Consider the following 24,937-nt stretch of genomic DNA (forward strand, 5'->3'; position numbering starts at 1 on the left):
TGCGAGGTCCCGCCTCTCTCCCCCCACATAACATACGCAAGTCAGGCCGGTGAGGAGGAATGAATCCAAGCTGAAGTTGTGTGAGTGGCGAGAGTAATATACTCTCTCTCTCTCTCTCTCTCTCTCTCTCTCTCTCTCTCTCTCTCTCTCTCACACACACACACACACACGCACGCACACGCACGCACACGCATACAAACACACAATTTTGAACTGAACAACCTAGGGTCAGCAAAAAACTCATACTGAGTACCCGAAATACTCCATAAGCCTCCAATGCAGTATTATAGCACTATTTCAATGCCATTGAAGATCAAACTCTGTATAAGCCTAGCATTGTGTATCACAGTTCCCTCCTTTTAATAAGGGCCATTAGTGATACCAAAGTTCCACGAACTCACCATAAACTCAATGAGTACAGCAGTACTACCTGTAGCAATGTTACAGGCATGTTTACATAATCAAAAGGAATAAAAATTCTTGTAAGATTGCTCTACATTTAGTATCCAATAGATAAACATATGATAAACCCTTAAGAGTTTTTGTTTGCGATGTAGTGCCCTTAAAAAGATTTACTGGTTATAAAGGTGCAAATATAACAGATAAAGTTTTACAACTTGGTCTCAGGTTATGAAATGCAAGTAGCAAAACTATCATTTACAGAGGAGTATAAAAAATAATCTCATAAAAATATGTTTTACTCTAAATAAATATAGTTTTCAAAAAGTATTTATTTTTAAAATGATGATAATGTTGTTTTGTATACTTCTATTTAAATTATATGGTGTTTTATCAATCTCATGACTGATAAATGGACTGGAACTGTATAAAGAAGGAACACCGCCTTGATGAAGGCAAGATAGCTGAAAACATTTGGTTATGTGAATAAAGAATTTTGTATTATAAAAGAGTTGTGCAACATGCTTTGATTTTGCAATGACTTGCAATGAAGCCCACACAGGTTTACACTTCATGGTGTGTGTGTATGTGTGCACTCTCAAATGTAGAAACTGTGGTGTAGAATTTGAGGGTTCAGCATGTTTTTCATTGAAGAAGCAGCCTGAAATGTATGCAACAGAGACCCTGGACCTCATCTGACAACAGTACACTCTAAGGAACCCTCTCAGTTAACTGGATTTGTTAAATGTGGCTTGATATGGACTAAAAACTGTTCATGGTTCAAGGTGTAAACCTCTGTTGCATGTTGTACTTTCTCTAGTGACATAATAATGCCCTTAAACTCTTCCTGCTCTTCCTTTAGACCATTGGAATCCTCTTAAAGTCCTTTGGTGGTCCTCTGGCCTCGTTTTGAACATTTCGTTTTAGACTTTGTAGAGAAAAACTGACATTTTTTGTGGCATTTACAGTAGGCAAAATAGTGACATACAGTCACTTCTTCCCATCTAATTCTTCGTCACAGTCTATTGCTTGGGAAGTGGATAATGTTGTGGAGTTGCAGGGTTGTTCAGCAGCTTGAACCAGGCCATGGCAAATCATTTTCCTCCCCTGAGTCCAAACCCAGAGCAGCTCTGAAAGCTCCTCAAGACAGACATGTGGATCAATCTGTGCTGTCATTCAGTGAAACCTCTCTATCATCAATTTAACAGGGCACGACACACTCTGTGGTGTCGACTGGTGGAACTGAGCATGCAAACTTTAAGTGCACTACAAGAAATGGAATAATAATCATAACAAAGGCGTATTGTTAACTTTTGTTAATTATTACAGCATGATTATGGCAGGGCAGTAATTTCTTCATCATGTCTTTATTGTCTTGAAGCTACATAACTGTGGTAGCAATTTCAGCAAGATGATAAAATACCTTTGTTGTAGTTTTATGACTGTGATAGGCAGCCAGCCAACCAGGTGAAATCCTGCCCACACACACACAGTTTGTTTTTGTATCTCTTTAGACTAATTCTTGCAAAACACTGCTTCATGTGCCTGAAGTCACTAGCAGCATACTGCTTGGTTGCTTTTGAAAGGTAACATCAGCAACATATTGTTGGTCTCTGTGAGAGGGAGAGGCTGAAAAATACAGTAATTGGATGTCACTTTCATCCGTGACCTTGACCGTGTCTTGTGTGACTTAAACGGCTGTGTAATTAAAACAACCCCTTCGTGTAGATTCCCACAGTCAAGCCTTTGTTTCCCCCTCATTAAACATCCCTCCCTCTCTAAATGCCATACTGCTCTAATCATATCATTTGACATAATGGGCTAGGCGAGGTAAAAAATAACGTTACAGTTTTGCTCTCTCCAGGTGGGGAAAAGTCCAAAGACACCCAAAGAGAAATATAATCCATTCAGAAGCTGCTGCAAGCCAGACGCATAACCAGGCATGCCCAGACACCTGAACGCCACAGCAGGAAATCCAAGCGGAGGTGTCTGTGAATATGCATGCGTTTGTCTACATATTTCTGTGTATGTCTGTCAGTATATTTCCTACATGAATGTGTCCTGAAAGATGAAGGCATAGTGTGAGATTGAAATAATGTGGGCTTATCCCTCAGTTTCCACAGCTATTAGTCTGTTCCAGACATTAAAACAACTCTTGATCTGTGAAGAAGCGAAGCACAAAAAATCCATTAGAGGAGATGAAACAGTGAGATGACATATAAGTGAAGACAGACATGGAAAATGCCTCTTTTTTTTTTTATGAGGATGAGTATCGGTCATGTTTCATCCGTCTTGAGAGGGTTGGCTCATGCACAGACAGGTTTCTGTCATTTTGGGAATTTGCTTTAATATATCAAATGATATAAATGCAAATGCATAATACAGACTGCAATCTAATGCACCAGGACATGGGGTTTCAGGGAATGTAATCTCCAACAGTGCATACAAGCTGATTCAGGAAGAGCTGTGTTCAAGCCAACATCCTTCCTAATCGCAAACATCCTTCACCAGCCAGCAGCAACATTAACTTGTTTGTCCCAATAAGAATTTGTGGATGAATAGTACAAATCATAATCACCTAACATAGTTTCTTTTAAAAAGAAAGCCCCCATGGTTTTGCTGTTTGTTTATTTCACATCTGAGGTATTTTATCTTATCCAGAGTTGATTTGCAACAACTGCAACAACAGACTAATCTCTAATAATCCTGCATAGATCACCAAAACTAAAAGCGGTCAATAGTGCAGAGTGCAAGGATCGGGTCAATAGTCACCTGACAAGATTCTTTTGACTACAAAATGATCATGTTAGAAAAGAAATTGGAGCAAAGTAGGAGGATTTTATGCCACGATATGGCTCATACTGGCGCATTAGTCTTTTATGTCCTTTTTGCAGCAGGGATAAGGATTAATGTGCTTAATTCGCTGTCCTCACAGAGTGGGTTATGGCCGGTATTTAAGCAGATGTAACCCTGATGGATCAAAATGTGGGGCAGCTTGTCATGAAGGGAAACATGCACTTATCTAAAGCGATCAAACATTCGAAGCGCTGTGTAACATCTGTGTGGAGTGCTATACACATGCTGTGTTTGAAGGGCGGATCTTTAAAGACAACCTCACTTGTACTACACTGTCATGTGAATCCAGATTGCCTAAAAATGACCACCGTTTTCTCCAGTTAAATCAGTTATGGGTGACTTCCAGCAGCAGCATACTGAGCTCTGATGTTTGAGGTCTTAATTTGGAAATACACAGAAAGTCCCATGAGACAGAGAGACCGATCCAAATCCTTTGATAGGTATTAAAAAAATCCTGTCTTAATGTCAGGTCCTATATTATCTTGAAGTACAGATGCCTCAGCCTGTCTAGCTCACCCACCCATGGCCCTCTCTTTCTCACTGCAGGGGGACATTCCTCAAAACTCAGCCTCTGGCATGCAGTAAATCTGCCTGAAAGAAACCTACATTCTCCGGTCTGCCAAGAACCCTCTGCCAGGCAATATGTGCAGCTAAACACCACCTATTTATCAATTCTCAGGTCTCATACTTGTCTGTCTGTTCCTCTTAAGTGTCCTGGATGTATAGCTAGGGCCTACCCGACTGTAAATTATACTACTTGGCAAAGACAAAGTGCCCTGGATCAAGGTGAGGTGAAGGAGCAACTGTGAAAAGGTGTTAACAGGACAAGAAGTGCTCCACACATGCAGCTCCCTCCCTTCCTGCCTCGCTGAGGAATGCATGACTTCTGACTACACAGCTCTTTCAGGGCGATTGCAAGCTATCCCATAAAAAAAAAAAAAAAAAAAAGCTATTGAGGTCCTGGCAGCATTCCCTCTCTGTGTCTCTGCACACCTGGACTAAAAGCACAACCACTCCTTTAGAGGAAGGATTCCTTAGAAAAGACATGTGCAGCAGTGCAGATCATCAGGGATCACCTGCATGAATCTGTATATGATTATTTTCTATTTTTTGAGGGCCCTTACAAGCCATATAGAGGAATCTATAGTGTTTGAGAAAAGGAATCAAATAGCATGCAGGCAGTATCCAGAGGCAGGTGTAAAGGCTATAGAGGAATTTGTGAAGCATATCACTGCTGGAACATGAACAATACACTGTAAAACAATTTGGTTGAACTTAAAAACATACCTGGGACACATATCATATAACAATAACCGTGATTCGATTACACAAAATGCCACAAAAGACCCACCCCAAAACAAAGGTTGAAGGATAGATTCACAATTTTTTCAAGTCTGTCTTAAAACAATGTCCAGGTTCTCATATGAACATTGAAAAAGGTTTTTGCTTGCTGTAATCATTCCTCTTGCTAATGCTGGCCATTAAAATATGCTTTTCAAATGAGCTTACGGTGTAAGGAGTGTGGGATAAAACCCACAGTCCTTATTTTGTGCAAAAATATATTCCAAAGTGTATCTAGGATAGTATTAGACTTCAGCAGTCTGAGTTAGTGTTTCCCTGTTGAGCTGTGGTAGAAGGATTGTAGCAAAATAGAGAATTTGGTGCTAAAAAGACTTTATCTTGGGCAGTATGAACAAGAGGAATGGTTACAGCAAGAAAAAACTGTTTCAATGTTCATTTGGACAGCTGAATAATGTTCAAAGATTAACTTGAAAAATATTGAACCTGTCCTTTAAACTGCTGCCTTAAAATGTGAGTTAAATGAACTTAATTTGAATAATTTGTTCCAAACTGGGACATGAGTTGTGAAGAGGATACTAACGTCATGGATTGCAGAAGAAACACCAGGGATTTAGCAAAGGATACACAAGTTTCCATCATGTAGGTTTTACTTAAACTGCAAATAAGAAGGGTCTCTGGAAGGTTTTAACCCTCAAACAATGCATGATGGGAGGTATACTAATATACTAATAGTTTTTCTTTGGAAACTTAATTTGATGAGTTTAGTGAAGACTCAGCTGTACATTCATTCAACTCATCAAGTCAGAAGAATTCATGTTTGGAAATTGGTTTGAAGATGAACATTAGAAGTTGGATTAACTTGTAATTTATAAAATGTATGTATTTACATTATGTTAATGATAAAAGATTTGCTGTTTCTGCTAAATTGTTGTATGATGTTTTACTAAAAACAAGATCCAACACCCTGCTTTGAAGCAAATCACATCCCTGCTTTCCATTTCATGACACGAGCAACAAGATGCAAACGTAATTTTTATTTTTTATTTATTTATTTATTTTTTTACAGTGTAAGCCTGTATACCCGGCAATGGCACTGCACATCTGGCAATCATGCAGGGCACAACCACCGAAAAGCTCTGTTCTCTTGTTCTGCTGCCAAGCCATAATAACAGCAATAAGGTTGGGGAGGCTCGTTAACCTTAATCTAGGAATTACACTGTGGCACCAGGAAGAAGAGGACGTGTTGTGTTGTGTGCTTGTACATAGGAGCTGGAGTTAAACATTTACCACGACGCGGTGGGGGTGAGCTGGTGTTACTTTGAACAGCTTTACATACATACAGAGAGTGAGAGTGGTGTTTTTAACAAAGTTCTCACAGTGCTGTACAGTTAAAATCCCTAAAATCTTGAGAGACATTTGCTCTTTTATTAGCCTCTTCTTCCCTCTTGTGGTTCAAAAGCATTACTACACACTTTCTCCAGCTGCTGACGAGCCCATAATAAGACCCCATCTAATCTCCTGACACTATTACATGCACCAAGGATTTGCCTGGATAATTCTGATGGAAATTGGGTTTTATGTGGTCTGTATTAAGAACGATGAAGGCATGCTAATGATGTTCTACGGGAATTAAACATCAATCAAATCTGCATTTGCATCATCATTCGGACTAATCAGCCCCAATCATGACTCACTCTGAGGAGGTAGAAACTTATTTAATCAGACGTCTAATATACAGCCTGTATATTAATTAGAGGTGTTATTTATATGTTTAATAATTATGAACTTAACCCTTACATACTGTTCATATTCTGACCCTTCACAGTATGGACCTGGTTCAGGCTTCATAATTAGTCTCTACACCAAATTTTGAATAAAAAAATGATTAACATTCATAAATACGGTATCAGTTGTTAAGAAATAAATGATCCTTCATTAATCTTTCAGAAAGCAGGAAGAGTGCTTATTTAGGTTTGTTTATGGAGAGACACATTCACAGTTTCACTATACTGTGGTCTCATGTTACCTGAAACAGGAGAACATAACAGCAACATCATAATTTCAATGAATTTGATTGAATTTGAAGAATGCAACAACATTTTTGAATCGGTGGGTTTCATTATAACCATGAAATTTACCAATCAACACTGCTAGCATTGATATATGATAAAATCCACATGCACTCTTTTTCTATCAAACTGCACAATCAGTATAGTCGTGTAGGTCCTGGAGTTATCTGCAGAATATTTCCACTGCCATCCTCCCTGCAGACATGTTACTGAAGATAACATACCCACCTGAACTTTGTTGTTTTCCTGGGAATCGATGGATTTATTTTACCTTATTAAGACATGTTTGTAGGTGCAGATGCTGCAAGTGTCAAGGCACCTTGTGATGCCTATGTATGTTTCATGATATAAACACTGTATTTAAAAAAAAAAGAGGATTGTTTGGTCTGGAGTACTGTGATCGCCATCTTGTGGAGTTTGTTTTTCCCTGCTGCTTGCTGACAAGCAGGTGATTTACAAAAAATGCCTGTTTTCTCTTTGACGCTTGCCTGAAGAATCTTGTAGGATCTTGTAGATTGAAATGTTGCCTTGAAAAGAGAAAAAGAGAATTGAACTATTTATTTGGAGCCTAACAATGTGTAAACCTTTCTCCTTTGTGCTCTGCAGTAAAATATCCTTTGTCTTGAACCTGAAAATTTTTGCCTGGATGTGCGCACACTTGGTCCCTCTTCTAATGTTTCATGATTCCCCCATGACACCTCAAAAGTCTACAGGAGCACAGATATGCCAATCTATAGTTTCTCTGGTTTGTTTCTTTGAATAAATACAGGTCAAATTTGACCCAGAACACCCTCTATGTACAAAGATTTATACCAGCAGCACAAATATATATATATTTGGGAAATATTTCTATTTTTGTATATTGACAAATGGCAAAGTTGGTGTTATGTTGTGGTAAATTTATCATCTTCTACAAGGGACCTAATGTCTTTAATACTCAGAGGCGAGTTTAAATGGATCAATCTTAACTCTTAACTCATTATAATACCTCAAAGTTTTGTGACATTAAAATTAAGTTTGACTATTATAATAATTTTCAAGACAAATTCTTGAAGAAACTGATCTTCCTTTCTGAAATGTAGCCCAGCTGATTTTTGAGATGGTTGTTTGACTTGTTGCGTTTTTAGAGTGTTTTTTTCTTTATTTAATCGGGTACATCACATTGAGATAAGAGCTCATTTTCGAGGGAAAGCTGCATGTAAAAGAATACAAGATAAGAACAAGAATATAAAAATATGGTGAAAAACAGGGCATGAAATAAAAAAATAAGAGTGACGTACATAAGTGTATAATTTATATTTCTATGGACAAGGGTATAGAGACCAGCTGAAAAACACCTAGATTACTCGAGTGCGAGCATCTCTCAGGAACAAACACAGGAAAATATGGAGGTGAATATGTTGCTCCATGTGGGGTTTTCCTAAGAATGAAATAAGCACACCCACAACTCCTTCGTCTTGAACTTTGAAGCACTCCCTCCGCAGAAACACACATATACACGAACACACACGCCTAGTCAGTCAGTTGTACTTAACAGCCGATGCGTTCGCACCTTGAGTGAGAGAGAAGGAGAGGAAGCAGTCTGGTAAGTTGCCTGTAATTCAAGATTCAATTTTTGTTGCTTTTATGCTTTACAAAAGTGAGAAATGTAAAGGCAGACAATATGAAAGAAAGTTTGTTTTCACTGATGTATTGAACAAATGAAATGAGGCAGACTGTGGTGTCTTTAAACTCACCAATGAGCTGCCACCTGAATATCACGGACTGATTGATTAATAAGAGGATGCAGCACGTGTACATTTGAGAGTAATGCCGAGTACCGAAAAATAGATTGATTACTTGTGATTACTTTTACTTTACTTTTTACTTTTTGCTTTTTTACTCTTGCTTTCCTTATTTGATAGAATTTACAAATTTTACTTTGTTTTCCCTGCTATAAGATATTTAAACATGTTATGTGATGTGATTTTGACTTTTATTACTTTAATAATTTGTCACAGTTTGCCTTTCCTCTGGAATATCTACTGGACGGATCAATTTGAGATACGTGACTGCTTAAGATTTACAACTTAGTTCTTCAGAAAGAAGAAACCATGGTAAGATCCTCGCTTATCTTTTTTGTGGTGTTGCTTCACTTCCTCTGACATCTGTTTATCACATGCCACGGTTGTGGACCATATAACCACAGCTGGCATATAGCCATTATTTATCTGATATCACCATAACATATTTGAAAGAAGAAGTAACATTTTTATTTTGATGTTTTCTTATTAATATTTAATTGAGACATGATTGGGCACTTTTCAGCTTTAATTCAAGGTGACAGACTAAATGATCAATAATCAATTCAATCAAAACTGTAACATATTTGAAAGAAGAAGTAACATTTTTATTTTGATGTTTTCTTATTAATATTTAATTGAGACATGATTGGGTACTTTTCAGCTTTAATTCTAGGTGACAGACTAAATGATCAATAATCAATTCAATCAAAACTGTAACATATTTGAAAGAAGAAGTAACATTTTTATTTTGATGTTTTCTTATTAATATTTAATTGAGACATGATTGGGCACTTTTCAGTTTTAATTTAAGGTGACTAAATGATCAATAATCAATTCAATCAATAATCATTCATCAGGTATTTTACCAGTGCTAAAGGGGAAAACTTAAACATTTTCAGCAGTATTAAAACAAAGACCTGCCTTCATGGTTGGGGGATCAGATTTTTATCATGCGTGGGTGTGTGAGTTTGTCACCTTGAGTCTAACAGGTTTACTGGAATTGAACAAACAGTTTGAATGACACACCCACATATCACATTTCCTTGTCGTGGGCTGCACAGATTCAACTGGAAATTCAGGTGTGAACTCTACTTTGGAGTCTTTAGAGGTTGAACACTAACATTTAACGGTAAATCATTTATATCAGGTAACAGTGCAAAGATCAAGTGATAGCTGAACTTTTGACCCAGTTTGCTACTAGTCTATGTTTTGGTTCTGAGACAACTTTGATTTTCAGTCTTTTCTCGATATAACGTTCCCATACCTGGATTGTAAATGTGTGATTGGATGAAAATTGTGAGATCATTATTCATCTAGCATCATACCTGCTCTTCATCTTTACAATGTTAGTGGTAGTGGTAAAACCTTAATGATTAACAGATTTAAACTTTTTGTGTTCACTCATAGCACTTTTTTTTTGCAGGATTCTGTGAGAGTTCTTTTTTTGAACTTGAAGACCTGACATGTTTTGTGTTTTATCTTGCACAGTTGGGAATTCTTGCTTTAACCACAGAACAAAATGACATGGCAGGAAGGCCTGAATTGAATTCTTTAACTGGTAATGACTCAGGCTTCCTGGACTCTGAGTTTCGTTATCAACTCTTCCCAGCCGCCTATGGCATCATCTTCATCCTGGGTCTCTTCGCTAACCTCTACGTGCTGTTTGTCCTGTGCTGCCTGCGTGAAGCCAAGGCCATGGGTGAAATCCGCATCTACATGACCAACTTGACCGTCGCTGATCTCCTGTTTGTGTGTGCACTTCCATTCTGGATTGGCTATTATAGTAACCACGGTAACTGGGTCTTCGAAGACTTCATGTGCCGGCTGACTGGCTCGTTGTTCTTCATCAACACCTACTGCTCCGTCCTCTTCCTTTCAGCCATTAGCGTCAACAGATACTGGGCAGTCACCAAGCCTCTGGACGCAGCCTCTTCGGACCACAGGCGCCGTGGGATCATCGTGTCCGTTGTCATCTGGGCAGTGACCATAGCAATGGCTATTCCATATCTGGTTTTACCGGGGACCAACAAAGATGGGAATGTCACTCGCTGTTTTGAGGGGTACCAGAATCAAACTGATTGTCAGAAGAAAATAGTGGCTGCCACTCATTTCGCAATAATTGGAGGGTTTTTAGTAGTTTTTTTTCTTGTCGTAGTGTGCAATCTCCTTATCGCCCGAGCCTTACTTTCTCAAAAGGCTCCTCAGTCAGAAATGGGGTCTGAAAACATTCAATCCAGAAAGTCCCACAGGACCGTATCATTCTTGTCTAAAAAACCCAGGGGTTTGAAACGGAAGGCTCTGCAGATGTTGGTGGCAGTTGTGGGGGTGTTTGTTCTCTGCTTCCTGCCTCACCATATCATTCAAGGCTTCTGGACACTGGCAGTGTTGCAGATCAGAAAGGGCTGGGGTCATGTGGACTGGGACCAGAACACTCTGCAGATGCTCAATGATGCACATCAGATCACCCTGGTTCTTATGGGCCTCAACTGCATTTTGGATCCTGTGGTTTATTATTTTTCCACAAGGAAGTTTAGGATGTTCATCATGGCTCACATGAAAAAGCTCACAAGATACAGGTGCTCACACACGGTCACGTCACAGATCTCCATGGACAGCAGGAATCAGAGCCAGAGACTACAGAACGAGCACCAAGGGCCTGAGTTGGATTAATTCAAACAGATTTATATACATATGTATATATCTGTTACTTGTGTGTGAAATAATTTATCCCTCATGTTGCCACTGATTGAAGATGACAGGACATGTATATTTCATTTTAGTGTTGATGTCATTTAGCGCCAGTGTATCTACACCCTCTTTTAAGAAAGTTGTCTCACGCACTGTCTTGATGCTTAAACTCTGCTTACTGTTGGAGCTACAGTTTGAGTTGCACCCATCCCTCTGCTCTTCCTGTGTGAAGTACAGGAAGAAAAGCAGAAGTTTTGAAAACTGATGTACATAAGCAAAACATTTATGACTGAAAATTCTGCAGAAGGACACTTTATCAGTTTGTGAAATTAACTGATGCAACATGAAACAATTGTGAAATTAAGCGTAATACACATATATACACCTAGTCACCTCTTTTTGGGTGTTCAGGGTATAGATTACACACCCTTCCCCTTGGTGGGTGTCCCTGACATTATATCAGTAACATGTGATAATGACAGAGCTGTCTCCCATCAGAGAAATTAAGTTTTTTTTATATCTGCTATTGTAAAACCAGGGAACAGAAGTAATGATGCTTGAGCTATGTTTCCCCTCTGGCATCTGATATTGTGATATTAATGGTGATAAAAATGAGTCACTGTGACAAAAAAGCCAATGCTTATTTTCATTTAGCTATCTAATACTGTATTTTGAATATACTTTGAGATTAATTGCTTTTGCAAAACAGGTTTATGTTTATGTGTCTTTTTAATTCAGTTGAACAGCTTTGTTTATATTGCTTTGTGCTTTAAAGTGTAATTTTATTTAGCATTAGTTTCTCTTACTCTTTTTTTTAAACATATTTTTTGTGTTTAATTTGTCATACAGTGATGGTTAAAGACAATTAAAAAGTCAGTTTTTGACATGTTGACAGGCATTTATCTACCCATCTGTGTGCACAGTACACACATACCATCAATGAGACAAAGAAACTTATAGCAAAGCATAGGTTTTATTAAACACAGAGAAGGAAGGGCTTTTTACTGTTTGGTGGGGACAACATAATGAACAAAAAACTGCAGATCTGTAGGTTGTACTACATTAGATATCTTAGCAGTGAAATGAGATTAAAACAAGTATAGCTCACACATTTAGGTAATCTACACACTATCAAGATATATATAGCAAACCTCATTTAGCAAGTCATGCTACTATCTGTATGATCTTTTTGTCATCTTTCCTCTTTCTGTTGCACATTTCCACCTTGTCACAGATGCTCATGACAGACTTGCATACACATTGTCCCCAGTCATTTTGGCAGGGTTCAGATCAGAGTAAGCTTGGTTGGTGTTCACGTAATTCATGTACACGTCTCTGTCAGTCTGTGGCAAACATCCTCTGGTATGCAAAAAAAATGTGGATGTTAATATATACAGCCTTCTAATTCAACTGTCTCACAATGTGTCAACAAAATGCTAACCTAATTAAAGCTGCAAGCAGTGTTGAACGGGCCCTCACGCCTTTGCGCACGTTGGGCCGCGGCACAGTCGAAGGGCTTCTGTCACGGGCATGTAGATGTGTTCAGACCCGGGCTGTTTTCAGGCAGTGCAAGGAGATAAACATCACTTCCTTTGTCCACCATTTTGCCTGCTGCTGGGGCTGCTTAGCTGCAATTTCGTGGGGGGCGCTATTGAGCCATTTTGCATCACTGATAAAATATTGTCATGTAGGCGTGTTCAGGCCGGGACTCTTATCAAACATGTAAAGTTTGGTGCAGACTGGAGCATGTACAATAAAGTTATAGCAACTTCCTCTGTCATGGTGAAACATCAAATCTCAAAGGTAATAGAGATGAAAACATGTCTTACCTCGATGTCGGTGTGACCATGTAGGAAGAGCCAAGCCAAGGCTGTTTTTGTAAGCTTGCATGATGACACATCATCAGGCCATCACAACGCCCAGTAATCGAGCCACCAGTAACACCAATCACACCAATAAAATGGCGTTTTCTGGGACTTTCTGGAAGCTGACGAATCACAAAGCTTGTCTCCATGGCTCTGGGAATCTGCCTGATTGCACTTCATGTCTGTCATACGTTTAAATGTACAGTGCCACAAGTACTTGCTGGACAAAGATGTGTAACTTTAGTTGTCTGTTATCTAACATTGCATGAAGGAGTTAAATATCATTTCCTGTGTCCACTATCTGGTGCTAGAAAACACGCATTAAATAAACATCATGTCGCTGTATATCAACTGTAGAGCACACCTTGAAAATTTCATGTGAATCAGATGATGTTTGTCATATAAGGCTTACTTGCACAGCTGTCATCAAAATTGTGCACTTTTAACACTTTTAACCCACATGACCTGGTCAAAGTTTGATTGAAATGTGTACTGTCACAGGGCTCTACAGTGCGAGTAAGTTTGTATATAATGTACTGTAAGTATATAGACCTTTCTGCTATGTCCTATAAAACTGAACTACATTCAGCTGTCACACCCATCCCTCGCCTTTCTTCCCTCCTTCTCCCTGTTAGATTGAGAGCAGGATGTCAGAGCAGTCTTCTAGTGGAAATATCTTCATAAATCTCATGACTTTGGCCAAATCTTACGTGAAAAATCACATTTTAGTAAGAATATTCGTCACGAATCCATTGATATAGGTTTGAAAGTGGTCTGACTTATAGTTTAGACGTCAGACACCTCAGTTTGGCACAAAGTCCGTGCCCAGAGATTGCCTCCCCATTGGTTTACACTGTAAGGTGCAATGTGGCACTCCAACTTTCAGGGCTTATAAAATCTAAACCTTCTCTCATGCACCATTGGTATTATATCATCTCTCTATATTGTTTTTAACCCCAGTTTACATGACTCTTAGCCATGCTAGTGGCCTTGTTCTAGGGAGGGCTCTGCACGCTGGCTGACACAAGTCTTTGGTCAAAAGTAAAATATGTAGTATGGGTAGACGACCATGAAATGTGTTACTTACATTCCCCAAAGGATGAATCATTTTCAGGGTCTTCATCGGGATTATCTCAGGTTGGGCTTGGATTTTTTTTTATGAAAAGGCTGTGTTACAAGCAGGGGGCTTGCAGTGTAAAAGACATCGGCAGGGGTGGTCTAATGAAAGATGCTAAGAAGTTGCATTATGATAAATGAAGGATTCAGCCATGACCCATACTAGGAGCTAAAAGTCAGGATATCTTGGCTTGTGTAGCATCATTTCCTTTGCTGACCTTATGAAAATGTGTCTCTCACAAGTCTTTCAGATTTCTGACAGTGGAGTACTAAATTGTTGAAGTAATGTTCAAACCATATAGTCTTTGGCATGACCAATATCTTCCCCTAACCTTAACCAAATAGTTTGGTGTGTCTTCATCCTGCTGATGGGGTTGCAGAATGTGCATATATGGGTTATTTAGGATGCACTGGTAGACAACCATTTTGTTGCTGTTGATGTTGGAGGTTGACAGATCTGATTCCAGTGTAATTTCCATTAAATTCTTACAAACAAATATTCCCCACGGAGAATTATTTTCTCTCGATCTGATTCCAGTGTAATTTCCATTAAATTCTTACGAACAAATATTCCCCACGGAGAGTTATTTTCTCTCGATCTGATTCCAGTGTAATTTCCATTAAATTCTTACGAACAAATATTCCCCACGGAGAATTATTTTCTCTCGATCTGATTCCAGTGTAATTTCCATTAAATTCTTACGAACAAATATTTCCCACTGAGAATTATTTTCTCTCTAATGTTTGCTTCTCAAAGCATGCTTAGATTAATTGTTTGGTCCAGTGTATAAATTTAGAAGCTGTTTTAGCTCTGTGGCTGAGGAGGAAGCCATCTGTCTTGGGAGTACATCTGCCTAAAAAGGACAAGGAATGTATCTGTTAAGAGTTCCTGTTGTGCACATCATGACGCAGCTTGAATTCACTAATAACTAATAATAGTCACTATTCATGCCCTACAAACTCCAAGAGCACTAAACACAGTGCACAAAACAGAAAAGTCTCTACAACTCCTTTGGACTTTGATCTCGAATGTCAGCTAAAATACTCACTTCATCACAAAATGGGCTCAGGAAATGGTATGGATAATGGTTTGGTAATGGGAAAGCATAAGAATAGCAGAGAATAAAACCCTACAGTGCTAGCTGCTCTGTGATGCTCTCAAGTGAATTTTGAAGCAATGATTAAAGACATATGAAATCATCAGCAGTGGAACCATTAAAGCTTCCCTGTAAACATGTCCATTTGAACATAATTAAATCACATTCCAGCAGAGTTGGGAGCTGAGAAATTGAGTTTAGGCTGCTGATGATAATGTATTATGATTCTAGTGCTATGAACAGCCCTGTAGCAGGTCTCTACTGTATATGCTCAACCTCTCATCTTAGTGAATTCACACATCTAGAATTTGCATAGTGCACACTCAGCCAGCCACCCAGGCCTAGATCTGCAAATATCAGCCCCATAAAAGAAGGCGTTCGCCAACCACTGCACCCACTGAAGTTCATCGTTTAATAAAGAGCGCTCTCTGCCTGTGTCTTTTATGTCACCCTTATGGATTTCAGAGGCAAATTCAGTCTGTGATGTTGCTGTCGCTATGAACTAAGCTTACCTAGCATTCTGTACCCTTCCTCTGACCCTGGTTGTGTGGTCATTAAGGAAAAACGGATTGAAGCGGATGAGCCATTGCTATGAGACTGTAGGAAGTGCATGACCTCTATCACAGTAACTGTGCCTTCCTGTGTAACAACATCTGTCAGAAGCATCTGTGGTGGCAACGCTGCTGAGCACTTTGTCAGTGCTGGTTGGTTAAAGGCAGTTGGCTGTTTGTATGTCTCAGCGGTTTCAGACAAGGACGTGCCAAACACATTGTTCAAACCCACAAAACTTTATTTCATTTTTTTCCAAATATAATAAATATGTCAGGCAGAATGTTTGGGAAATGCATATAAAATGATGCACAAGACATCTGGAATATTTCCACATGATGAAATGGTGCAGCCATAAAATATATGAGGTCTTAGGTTTGAAAATTTCACATTTATAGCTTCAGTGAATAGTGCTGTGATCAGTGTGGAATAAGGTGTTTTCCCATCGTATGTAAGGGGAAGAAAGAAAATGTTATTAACTCCTCGTTGATTTTTTTTCATGGGGTCCAAGCTGGCTGCCTCCCTGTTTTGTTATGTTTGTTTTTTGGAGTTTTTTTTGGTTTGTTTGTTTGTATTTTTGCCTGACATGTTTTAATTAGCTATTGAACTATCTTCTTCTAAGGCTCTGCCGGTTATGGAGAGCAAGGATTTGACCATGTTTCACGTGCAGGTCCGCCCCGAAGAAAAATGCACAACGTCCCCTGTCACAATGACCATATGAACCTCTGTGACACATTTACTGTATAACTGTGGCCTTCCTGTTATTATGGAACTGTGTGAGCATGGGATTATTTGAGGGCCAGAGGAACATAATGAGCAGTTCTCCGGAAGGCCCACAAAGTTATTTTAAAACAATGATAGCATTATTAGTGTATATGACTTCCAGCTAAGTGGTTGAAAAATTGAGCTGTTGGATTAATGTGAAAATGTAAAAAGACAAAAAATGTAAAAGACAGTAAGAATTTAAAACAGTTTGAACATTTGAACAAGCCAAAAATGACTTATGTAGATACTTCCCCTGTTTAAATATCAATAGTCATACTTAAAGAGAAAGATAAAAAAAATGATTGCGTAAACATCAAAGTTTCAAGACTAAGCAGTAATACAAAACTGATAGAAATGTTTACATAGAAGTTTGTTTGCAAGTTTTGGTGCGTTACAGTGAAATCCATGAAGTGTTATAACAATGATAATGTTGACCTTAGTGATGGAAGTAGATTTTTCCAAAAAGATGGTCTTCTGTGTTTTGCTCTAGGACATAGAGCAAAGCAGCCAGAATAGGGAAAGAGAACTGTCATGGAAGGAAAGGTACTCCTCAGTCATCCTATTTAATAAATTATTTTCTTTTCAGTGACTCAGCAAGTAGGCTGAAAACTTTTCAACTCAAGAGGCTGTTACTGGCACATTGGTTGATGTAGGGATTCAACCTGTGAAGTTTTGGAAGGTCGTTCTCACCACTAGACTCGTAATTTAAGGCTTGATTTAAAGGTTTGATTCCCACAAACCGCCGGCAGACAGCGGTGTGTTCTATCAGTTTGTCCACTCTGTTATTAAACATCCTTATTGTAATTGATTAAGTTTTCCAGTTCGGCCTCCTCACCATGTACAGACGGAATGACTCATACTTTTCTGCACAAGTAATTGGTCTCTACACTTCTGTTCCAACTTGCCTGCACAGATGGATAGGAATGAGGTGAGAGCAGACCTTCTTTTTCAGCTCTTTTTCAAGGTGCGTTCATGTCTACAAGGGGACTGAAAGAAATCATCTGCAACTCTCTCAGGCATTCCCCAGGGCACAGATTGTCAAATGTATTGTTGCCTCGCTTCAGATCTTTAATAGCAGAACAAAACATATTTGTTGTGTCTGCGCTGCATCTATGGAGACATTTGCCACAGGTATGACCCTCCGGCTGAGTTCAGGCAAAGTTCAGTTAGGTGTTGGGTTGGGCAGCTTTGGTGTTTTGTATTTTTTTCCACAGTAATTTTACAGCTCATGAGAGTATACACAAAACAGCTTGCTTGAAGCTGGTGTTCATAGATGGATACCTAGTATCCAGTACCAGTTTGGACACACTTTCCTATTGTGTATCCAAACTTTTGACTGGTACTGTATGTCAGCTACAGAAATGGATAGTAGATGGACTGAAAAAAGCACCATACAGCACATGTGTGCGTGTGTTTGTTTTTTCAGACTATTTCTCTGTGTTTATTCACTACTGAGCACATCCAAAAATAACAAAGCATTAATCACTTTGCACTAATGCCTTGGTTTACACTTGTTAAGCTAGACATACCTATTTGATGACAGAGAACTGTTGCTGAGAAACTCTTCTAGTTTATAACTGAGTGGCATCACTGAAGCCAACAAAGTTGAAAATTCCTTGCTTTTTAGGGAGAAAAACAGATGTTAACATGTAGGTGGCTGATCCACATTTTTTGCACCTTGCCTACACAGGCTGAAATAATATATCTTTAAAGAAGTTAGAAGAGAAACAATGTGGTTGTATATTTGTATGTGCACTGTGGTTGTATGTGTATCCATGGACTCATGTTGCACAAGATAATGGTTTGAGGTCATCACTAAATCACTGAATTCTCCTGAACTCTGTTTCTGGACTGTCTGTGTTTTGGGGGGTTTTGGTGTTGCTCTGTGTATATTTTGAATGTGCTCTGGGTTACAAATTATTTGTGATAACTGCATCTACCATTTGTGTTTGTTTGTGTAGTGCCTGTTTTTCCTTTGACATCAGAGGAGTGTTCCATCAACACAGCTAAAGAAAGCTGTGCTTACTTGAAAAAGCCTGGCTAGAATTAACGTCAACTTTCACTTGAGGCTCAAGCCGTTCCACTAATGCAGCTAAGCTGCGTCTAGTCAACGCCAAGTCTAGCCAGACTGGAATAAACTAGCAGTGTGCGCGTGCACGGATTACATAAGCAGCCCACAACAGTCGATTGTCGAAAAGACGATACTATGTCGCAAAAAGAAGAGAAAACTAGAGCGGTGTTCTTCTCTGCAGCAGAACAAACCTGCTGATGAAACTATATGAAGAATATAAAGGAGTTTTCACAAAATAGGGCAAAACTGCTACAATTAAAAAGGTGAAGGAAATGACTTAGCACAAAATTGATGACAGATTAAATGCGCACCTGTAGGCAGATAGTGATAGCCGAAAGGTTAGAGTGAATTTATCATTAGAAGGTTCATGGTTCAGTCCCTGCATCCGGCTTAATGAGTCTGGGTGGTGAAAGTGAAGAGCAGTGCTTGTTCCTGTTCATGGTTTTATCTTTATTTGTTAATAAATGAGCATTCAGTAGTATTGCCCTTCAGATCAGCGACTGTAGTTATATTATCACTAGGCTAGATGATATTAGATGTATAATTAAAATTATGGTGTAGGCAACATTAGAGAACCAACTTACCAACATTATCATACTCTTTGACACATTTCTCTTTCACAAAATGTCCGTTAACAAGCGTCAATGAAACTTAAAAATTAAGTTGCAGTTGGAGATTAAGAAACTGGAGAAGGATATGAACAGTGGAAACCGCTTAGAGTGGTCACGTCTGTCCGGGTCAAATATCACTATAATATCATAACCTTTTCTTTTTCTTTATTTCTCATGCAGAATACCATCTAATTGACATTTGTATATTTATTACTATACACGAATATAGAGTTACCGAATTTTATTGATTGTTTCAAAATACAGTACAGCTGTTTCAAACGCATTTTTGAAGCAGCAGGTTCTGACTCTGCCGATGACAAGTTCCTTCTTTTCCCTGGCGGCAGAACAGGCGAAGAGAGCGGTGAATTTTGCTTACTATAAGCAGTTAACACTATGGGTACGTCTCAAGTCTCTTATTTTATGGCTCCTCGCTCCTCGCTCCTCGCCTGAACCGGAAGTTGTTCCTGATGCGCCGTTTTGACAGGCGTCCCAAGTCTTTGCTCTACTCTGCTCCGAGGAGCGAGGAGCGAGGAAACACGAGAGCAGCCTTCACGGAAGTCTTTTACCGGCCGACACGCCCCCTTATTGGATATCAGTTATTGATTGAACGCTGCAGCTGATCAGACTGATCTGATAGGCCTACATCACTGCAGTTTCATACCGAAGTGGAGACAGATTATAGATTCAATTTAAGCGTATCATTCCCAAGTTTTATGTTTTATGTGTTTTCTGATTCATCATAGTTAAAAATCTGTTAATTGTCGGTCTGATCAACAAAAGAACCATAAACAACTTTCTTCAGTTATAAGAAAGATTTTTTTCATGATGTTATTTCCTCCATTAAACTGTTTCTTGCTGACAGACAGACTCTTCCTGACTTTAATTTGATCCATAATAATAGTTCAAAACATTTATATTTTACGTAATTTATTATCATTTCCATTCAGTCACATGTGAGGCTGAAAATTCCTGAGCGTCGGGTTTGATATGAGTTAAATCATTTCCATTTGCCCTGAAACATTTAGCCAAATACATATTTTCCAGTGTTCAGGAGACACCCTGATCATATTCTGGGTTACTGAATGATGAACTCACTATCAGGATTATCAAAAAATACAGATACAAATAATCGATAAATAGTATAAACGCATTCTGCGAGTAGAAATGGTTCCTGTGCGTCTGAGCAGAACACAGTATAAATACAGAATGCAGGTTTTTATTTAGGTGTTTGTTAAACAGGTAACAGCCCGCAGAGAGAAAACAGCTGCTCTAGCGGTGATAACTGTAAACCTTTATTAGTATTAGCACAGCGCACATGTGTGGAGACACATACTCCATCAGAAGTTTCTAAGCCGACTGACAGCTGATCCAGCTGTGATCAGCTGTCGCCGTCATCAGAAACGGACGTCGCTTCACATGACGCTTCAGAGGAGAGGACGTCTCATGTCTCTTAAAACAGATTTCCTCGTTTCCTCTCTCCTCGCTTGGTTTCCTTGCGTCTCTCCTTGCATCCACGGTGGGAGGGACTAAGACGCAAGGAAAAGACGCAAGTGAGGGAAACGTGGATGCAATTTACGAGTCTTGGGATGCACCCTGTATAAATTTAAACACAGCAGAAGGTCATGGTTTGGACTTAATTAGGGACCGAGCCCAAAAGGCAAAGGACTACTGTAAAACAGTGAATGAATAAATAAATGACTACAATTTAATGCTGGCACACTTTTATTTCTTAAATTATAAATGCTAAGCTTTTAAATAAAAGGATCCAGTCCAATACAAGAGTGACTTGTACTTTTGTAAAAGTCCCTCACAGTTCTTCTATTTTATGTTTTCTGAACACAGACAAGTGATGTTAGTGCGAAAAGACACTTGATGGAACCATCTTTTGAGAGTCTGTTTCCGTCTGTCGGACATTCTTTGACATGCAGCTGAGTTAAGCTTGACCATAAGCCTGCCACGGAGCAGGCTAGTTCTGCTGACTAAGTTACCATGGTTACTGGGCTGGAACTCATATAAGCCCCAGTGATGGAATGGAACTCCCACTAAAATTAGCGAGGCTTATCAAAATAAGCCAGGCCATCCCCTCAGCCAGCTTGATGGAACACCCCCAGGGATCATGTTTTCTTCAGTTTTAATCTCTGCCTTGCTTTGGTTTTATTCTTGGCAGTTTGTAACCTTGTGTTTCTCACGTGTTGCCGTGATTCTGCTCAGGCTGTTTTCCCCTGCACATCTGTTCAGTGTTTAGTCCCATTAGCCTTGACCTGTTAGTTGCCTTCCACACCCTCATTGTCTTCATTGTTAATCAATCCTGGGCTTTCCCTCCTTTTCCAGTGCCTGCCCCACTCCAGCTGTGTCTTGTTCTGTGATTAGTTAGGGCCTGAGACCCAAAGGGGCGAAGATCCTCTTGTATCTGTTCTGTTTTTCTTTCTTTCTTTCTTTCTTTCTTTCTTCTTTCTTTATTAATCCGCCACTTCAACCCTAAATTTGACCCCCTAAACATGCTCAAAAACTCACCAAATTTGGCATGCACATCAGGTCTTTTAAAAATTTGATAAAATGTAAAAATTATCCCCCAAAGTGCCAAAATGTGTTCTATAGCGCCACCTATGTCACTAAAATGGCCGCCACGGCCCATAGGAATGTCTTAGAGAGATTGAACCAAAACTCAATTATTCGTTTCAACAAGACATACAAATCATACATGACACCCCTGACCTAAATCCAACAGGAAGTCCACAATTCGCCCATGAAAGTATGACTTTGTGCCAATTTTGGACTTTGAATAAACGCTATCTCCTCCCAGGGCATTAATGGTATCGGCTTCAAACATGACTTATCACACTGTGCTGAACAAAAGTTATTAAAAACTTTGTAATAACTCAAAGATTTTATAACTCTTAGATTTTGTAAGCCCCGAAAGTTGGAGTGCCACATTGCACCTTACAATGTAAACCAATGGGGGGGCAATCTCTGGGCATGGACTTTGTGCCAAACTGGGGCATCTGATGTCTAAACTATAAGCCAGACCACTTTCAAACCTGTATCAATGGATTTGTGATGAAAATTCCTACTAAAATGTGATTTTTAATGTAAGATTTGGCCAAAGTCATGGGATTTATGAAGATATTTCCACTAGAAGGCTGCTCTGAAATCCTGCTCTCAATCTAACAGGGAGAAGGAGGGAAGAAAGGCGAGGGATGGATGTGACAGTTGAATGTAGCTCAGTTTTATAGGATATAGCAGAAAGGTCTATATACTTACAGTACATTATATACAAACTTTGTATGAAATTTGGGGTTATTATCATTTATTTTACAATAATTGTAGGTCTTATATGTATAGTCAGTAGTGGGGATGACCTATGAGGGGAAGGGAAAAAATGAAGTGAGGGTGACTATTAAATGATAAAGTGCAGTAGAAAAATAAATCATAACTAAATTTTGTAGCTCTGTACTGCAGTTTTTCCTTTATCAGGGCCCGAGCACCTAGCGGTTCGCTCACACTCTATATTAGTATTTTTCTGTGTCCAGCTGCAGTTACTTATTGTTTCTACACATCTGACAGCAGTGTTCAATGCTTAATTTTTTGTGAGGGAGTACATGTGCTCACAAATGAAAAATTTTGGAGCACACATAGAAATTCAGGAGCACAATGAAAAGTGTTCAAGTAACAGTTTATTAAAGAAAACAATTCATTACATACATATTTAAACTGTTTGTGTGTGTGTATATAAATCAAAATTTATGTTATCTTTAGGGATGCATGATTTTGGCAAAAATCATAATCACGATTATTTTTCCTCAATATTGAGATCACGTTTATTAAACATGATTGGTTTTTGACTCTCATTTTGCTGATTGGTTATAGTGATATAGCACATATTTTTCCCACTTGGCTGAGGACACTATTACACCTGCAACCATATATTGCACTAATGGTCAAGAAAGACAATATATGAGGGGAGAACTCAGGAAGACTAGAGTTTTTGGGCTCAGCATTATAACTTTAATGAACATGCCAAGTGGGTGGAGCAGCAGTGTTTTTGTCTTTTTGTGTTTATTATACGGACAGGATTAATGTGTTGGATTTAATTTTTGGTCCACAGTACGAGGCGTAGGATGACTATAATGTACCTAATATGCTGGTTGCCAACTGCTGTTATAAACCAAAAAGATGAGAAGAAAAAGTATTTTCAAACAGAGTGATACATCCTGTCAGCCTGAAAGTTGTAGTTCCACATCGCACCTTACAATGTAAACCAATGGGGAGGCAATCTCTGGGCATGGACTTTGTGTCAAACAAATGGTCCTGACGTCTAAACTATAAGTCTGACCACTTTCAAACCTGTATCAATGGATTTGCGACGAAAATTCTTACTAAAATGTGATTTTTGATGTAGGATTTGGCCAACATCATGAGATTTATGAGGATATTTCACAAGAAGAGTACTCGAAAATCCTGCTCTCCAACTGAAAGTTAGAAGGAGGGAAGAAAGGGGGGGGGGGGGGGGGGGGGGGTAAAGTCAGACCTGTCAGCCCAGGTCTGACATCATCTACATGCTTGTGACAGAAGCCCTTGGACTGTGCCACGACTCGAAGAGTAAAACTTGCATAATTTTGATGACACAGGGGTGAGCAAGACAGACATGTCTCGCCCTGCAGAAAATTGTCATCCTCACACCATTGAGACTTGATGTTTCGCCATGACAGAGGAAATTACCATAACTTTATTGTACAAACTCCGGTCGCACCAAACTTTACATGTTTGTAAAGTCAGACCTGTCAGCCCAGGTCTGGCAACATCTACATGCCCGTGACAGAGGCCCTTGGACTGCACTGCGCCCCGACGTGTGCAAGGGTGCGAAGACCCAATCAACACTGCTTGCAGCTTTAATTCTGATGGAAATTGGGTTTTATGTGGTCTGTATTAAGAACGATGAAGGCATGCTAATGATGTTCTATGGGAATTAAACATCAGTCAAATCTGTATTTGCATCATCATTCGGACTAATCAGCCCCAGTCATGACTCACTCTGAGGAGGTAGAAACTTATTTAATCAGACGTCTAATATACAGCCTGTATATTAATTAGAGGTGTTATTTATATGTTTAATAATTATGAACTTAACCCTTACATACTGTTCATATTCTGACCCTTCACAGTATGGGCCTGGTTCAGGCTTCATAATTAGTCTCTACACCAAATTTTGAATAAAAAAATGATTAACATTCATAAATACGGTATCAGTTGTTAAGAAATAAATGATCCTTCATTAATCTTTCAGAAAGCAGGAAGAGTGCTTATTTAGGTTTGTTTATGGAGAGACACATTCACAGTTTCACTATACTGTGGTCTCATGTTACCTGAAACAGGAGAACATAACAGCAACATCATAATTTCAATGAATTTGATTGAATTTGAAGAATGCAACAACATTTTTGAATCGGTGGGTTTCATTATAACCATGAAATTTACCAATCAACACTGCTAGCATTGATATATGATAAAATCCACATGCACTCTTTTTCTATCAAACTGCACAATCAGTATAGTCGTGTAGGTCCTGGAGTTATCTGCAGAATATTTCCGCCGCCATCCTCCCTGCAGACATGTTACTGAATATAACATACCCACCTGAACTTTGTTGTTTTCCTGGGAATTGATGTATTTATTTTACCTTATTAAGACATGTTTGTAGGTGCAGATGCTGCAACAATGTCAAGGCACCTTGTGACCCTATGTACCTATGTACATCATATATGATG

General features: G+C 39.0%; 1 protein-coding gene across 1 annotated transcript; it reads left to right on the top strand.

Moving 5' to 3' along the window:
• Nucleotides 1–7,960: 7,960 nt before the first annotated feature.
• LOC121881102 (platelet-activating factor receptor-like) lies at nt 7,961–12,556 on the top strand. The gene is made up of 3 exons (XM_042388746.1): nt 7,961–8,211; nt 8,627–8,722; nt 9,899–12,556. Exons 2-3 carry the CDS (start codon nt 8,720–8,722, stop codon nt 11,078–11,080), a joined length of 1,185 nt encoding a protein of 394 aa, XP_042244680.1. The 5' UTR covers nt 7,961–8,211; nt 8,627–8,719; the 3' UTR covers nt 11,081–12,556.
• The last annotated feature ends 12,381 nt before the right edge of the window (nt 12,557–24,937 follow it).

The sequence above is a fragment of the Thunnus maccoyii genome, chromosome 16, assembly GCF_910596095.1.
Source record: "Thunnus maccoyii chromosome 16, fThuMac1.1, whole genome shotgun sequence".
Taxonomy (NCBI): domain Eukaryota; kingdom Metazoa; phylum Chordata; class Actinopteri; order Scombriformes; family Scombridae; genus Thunnus; species Thunnus maccoyii.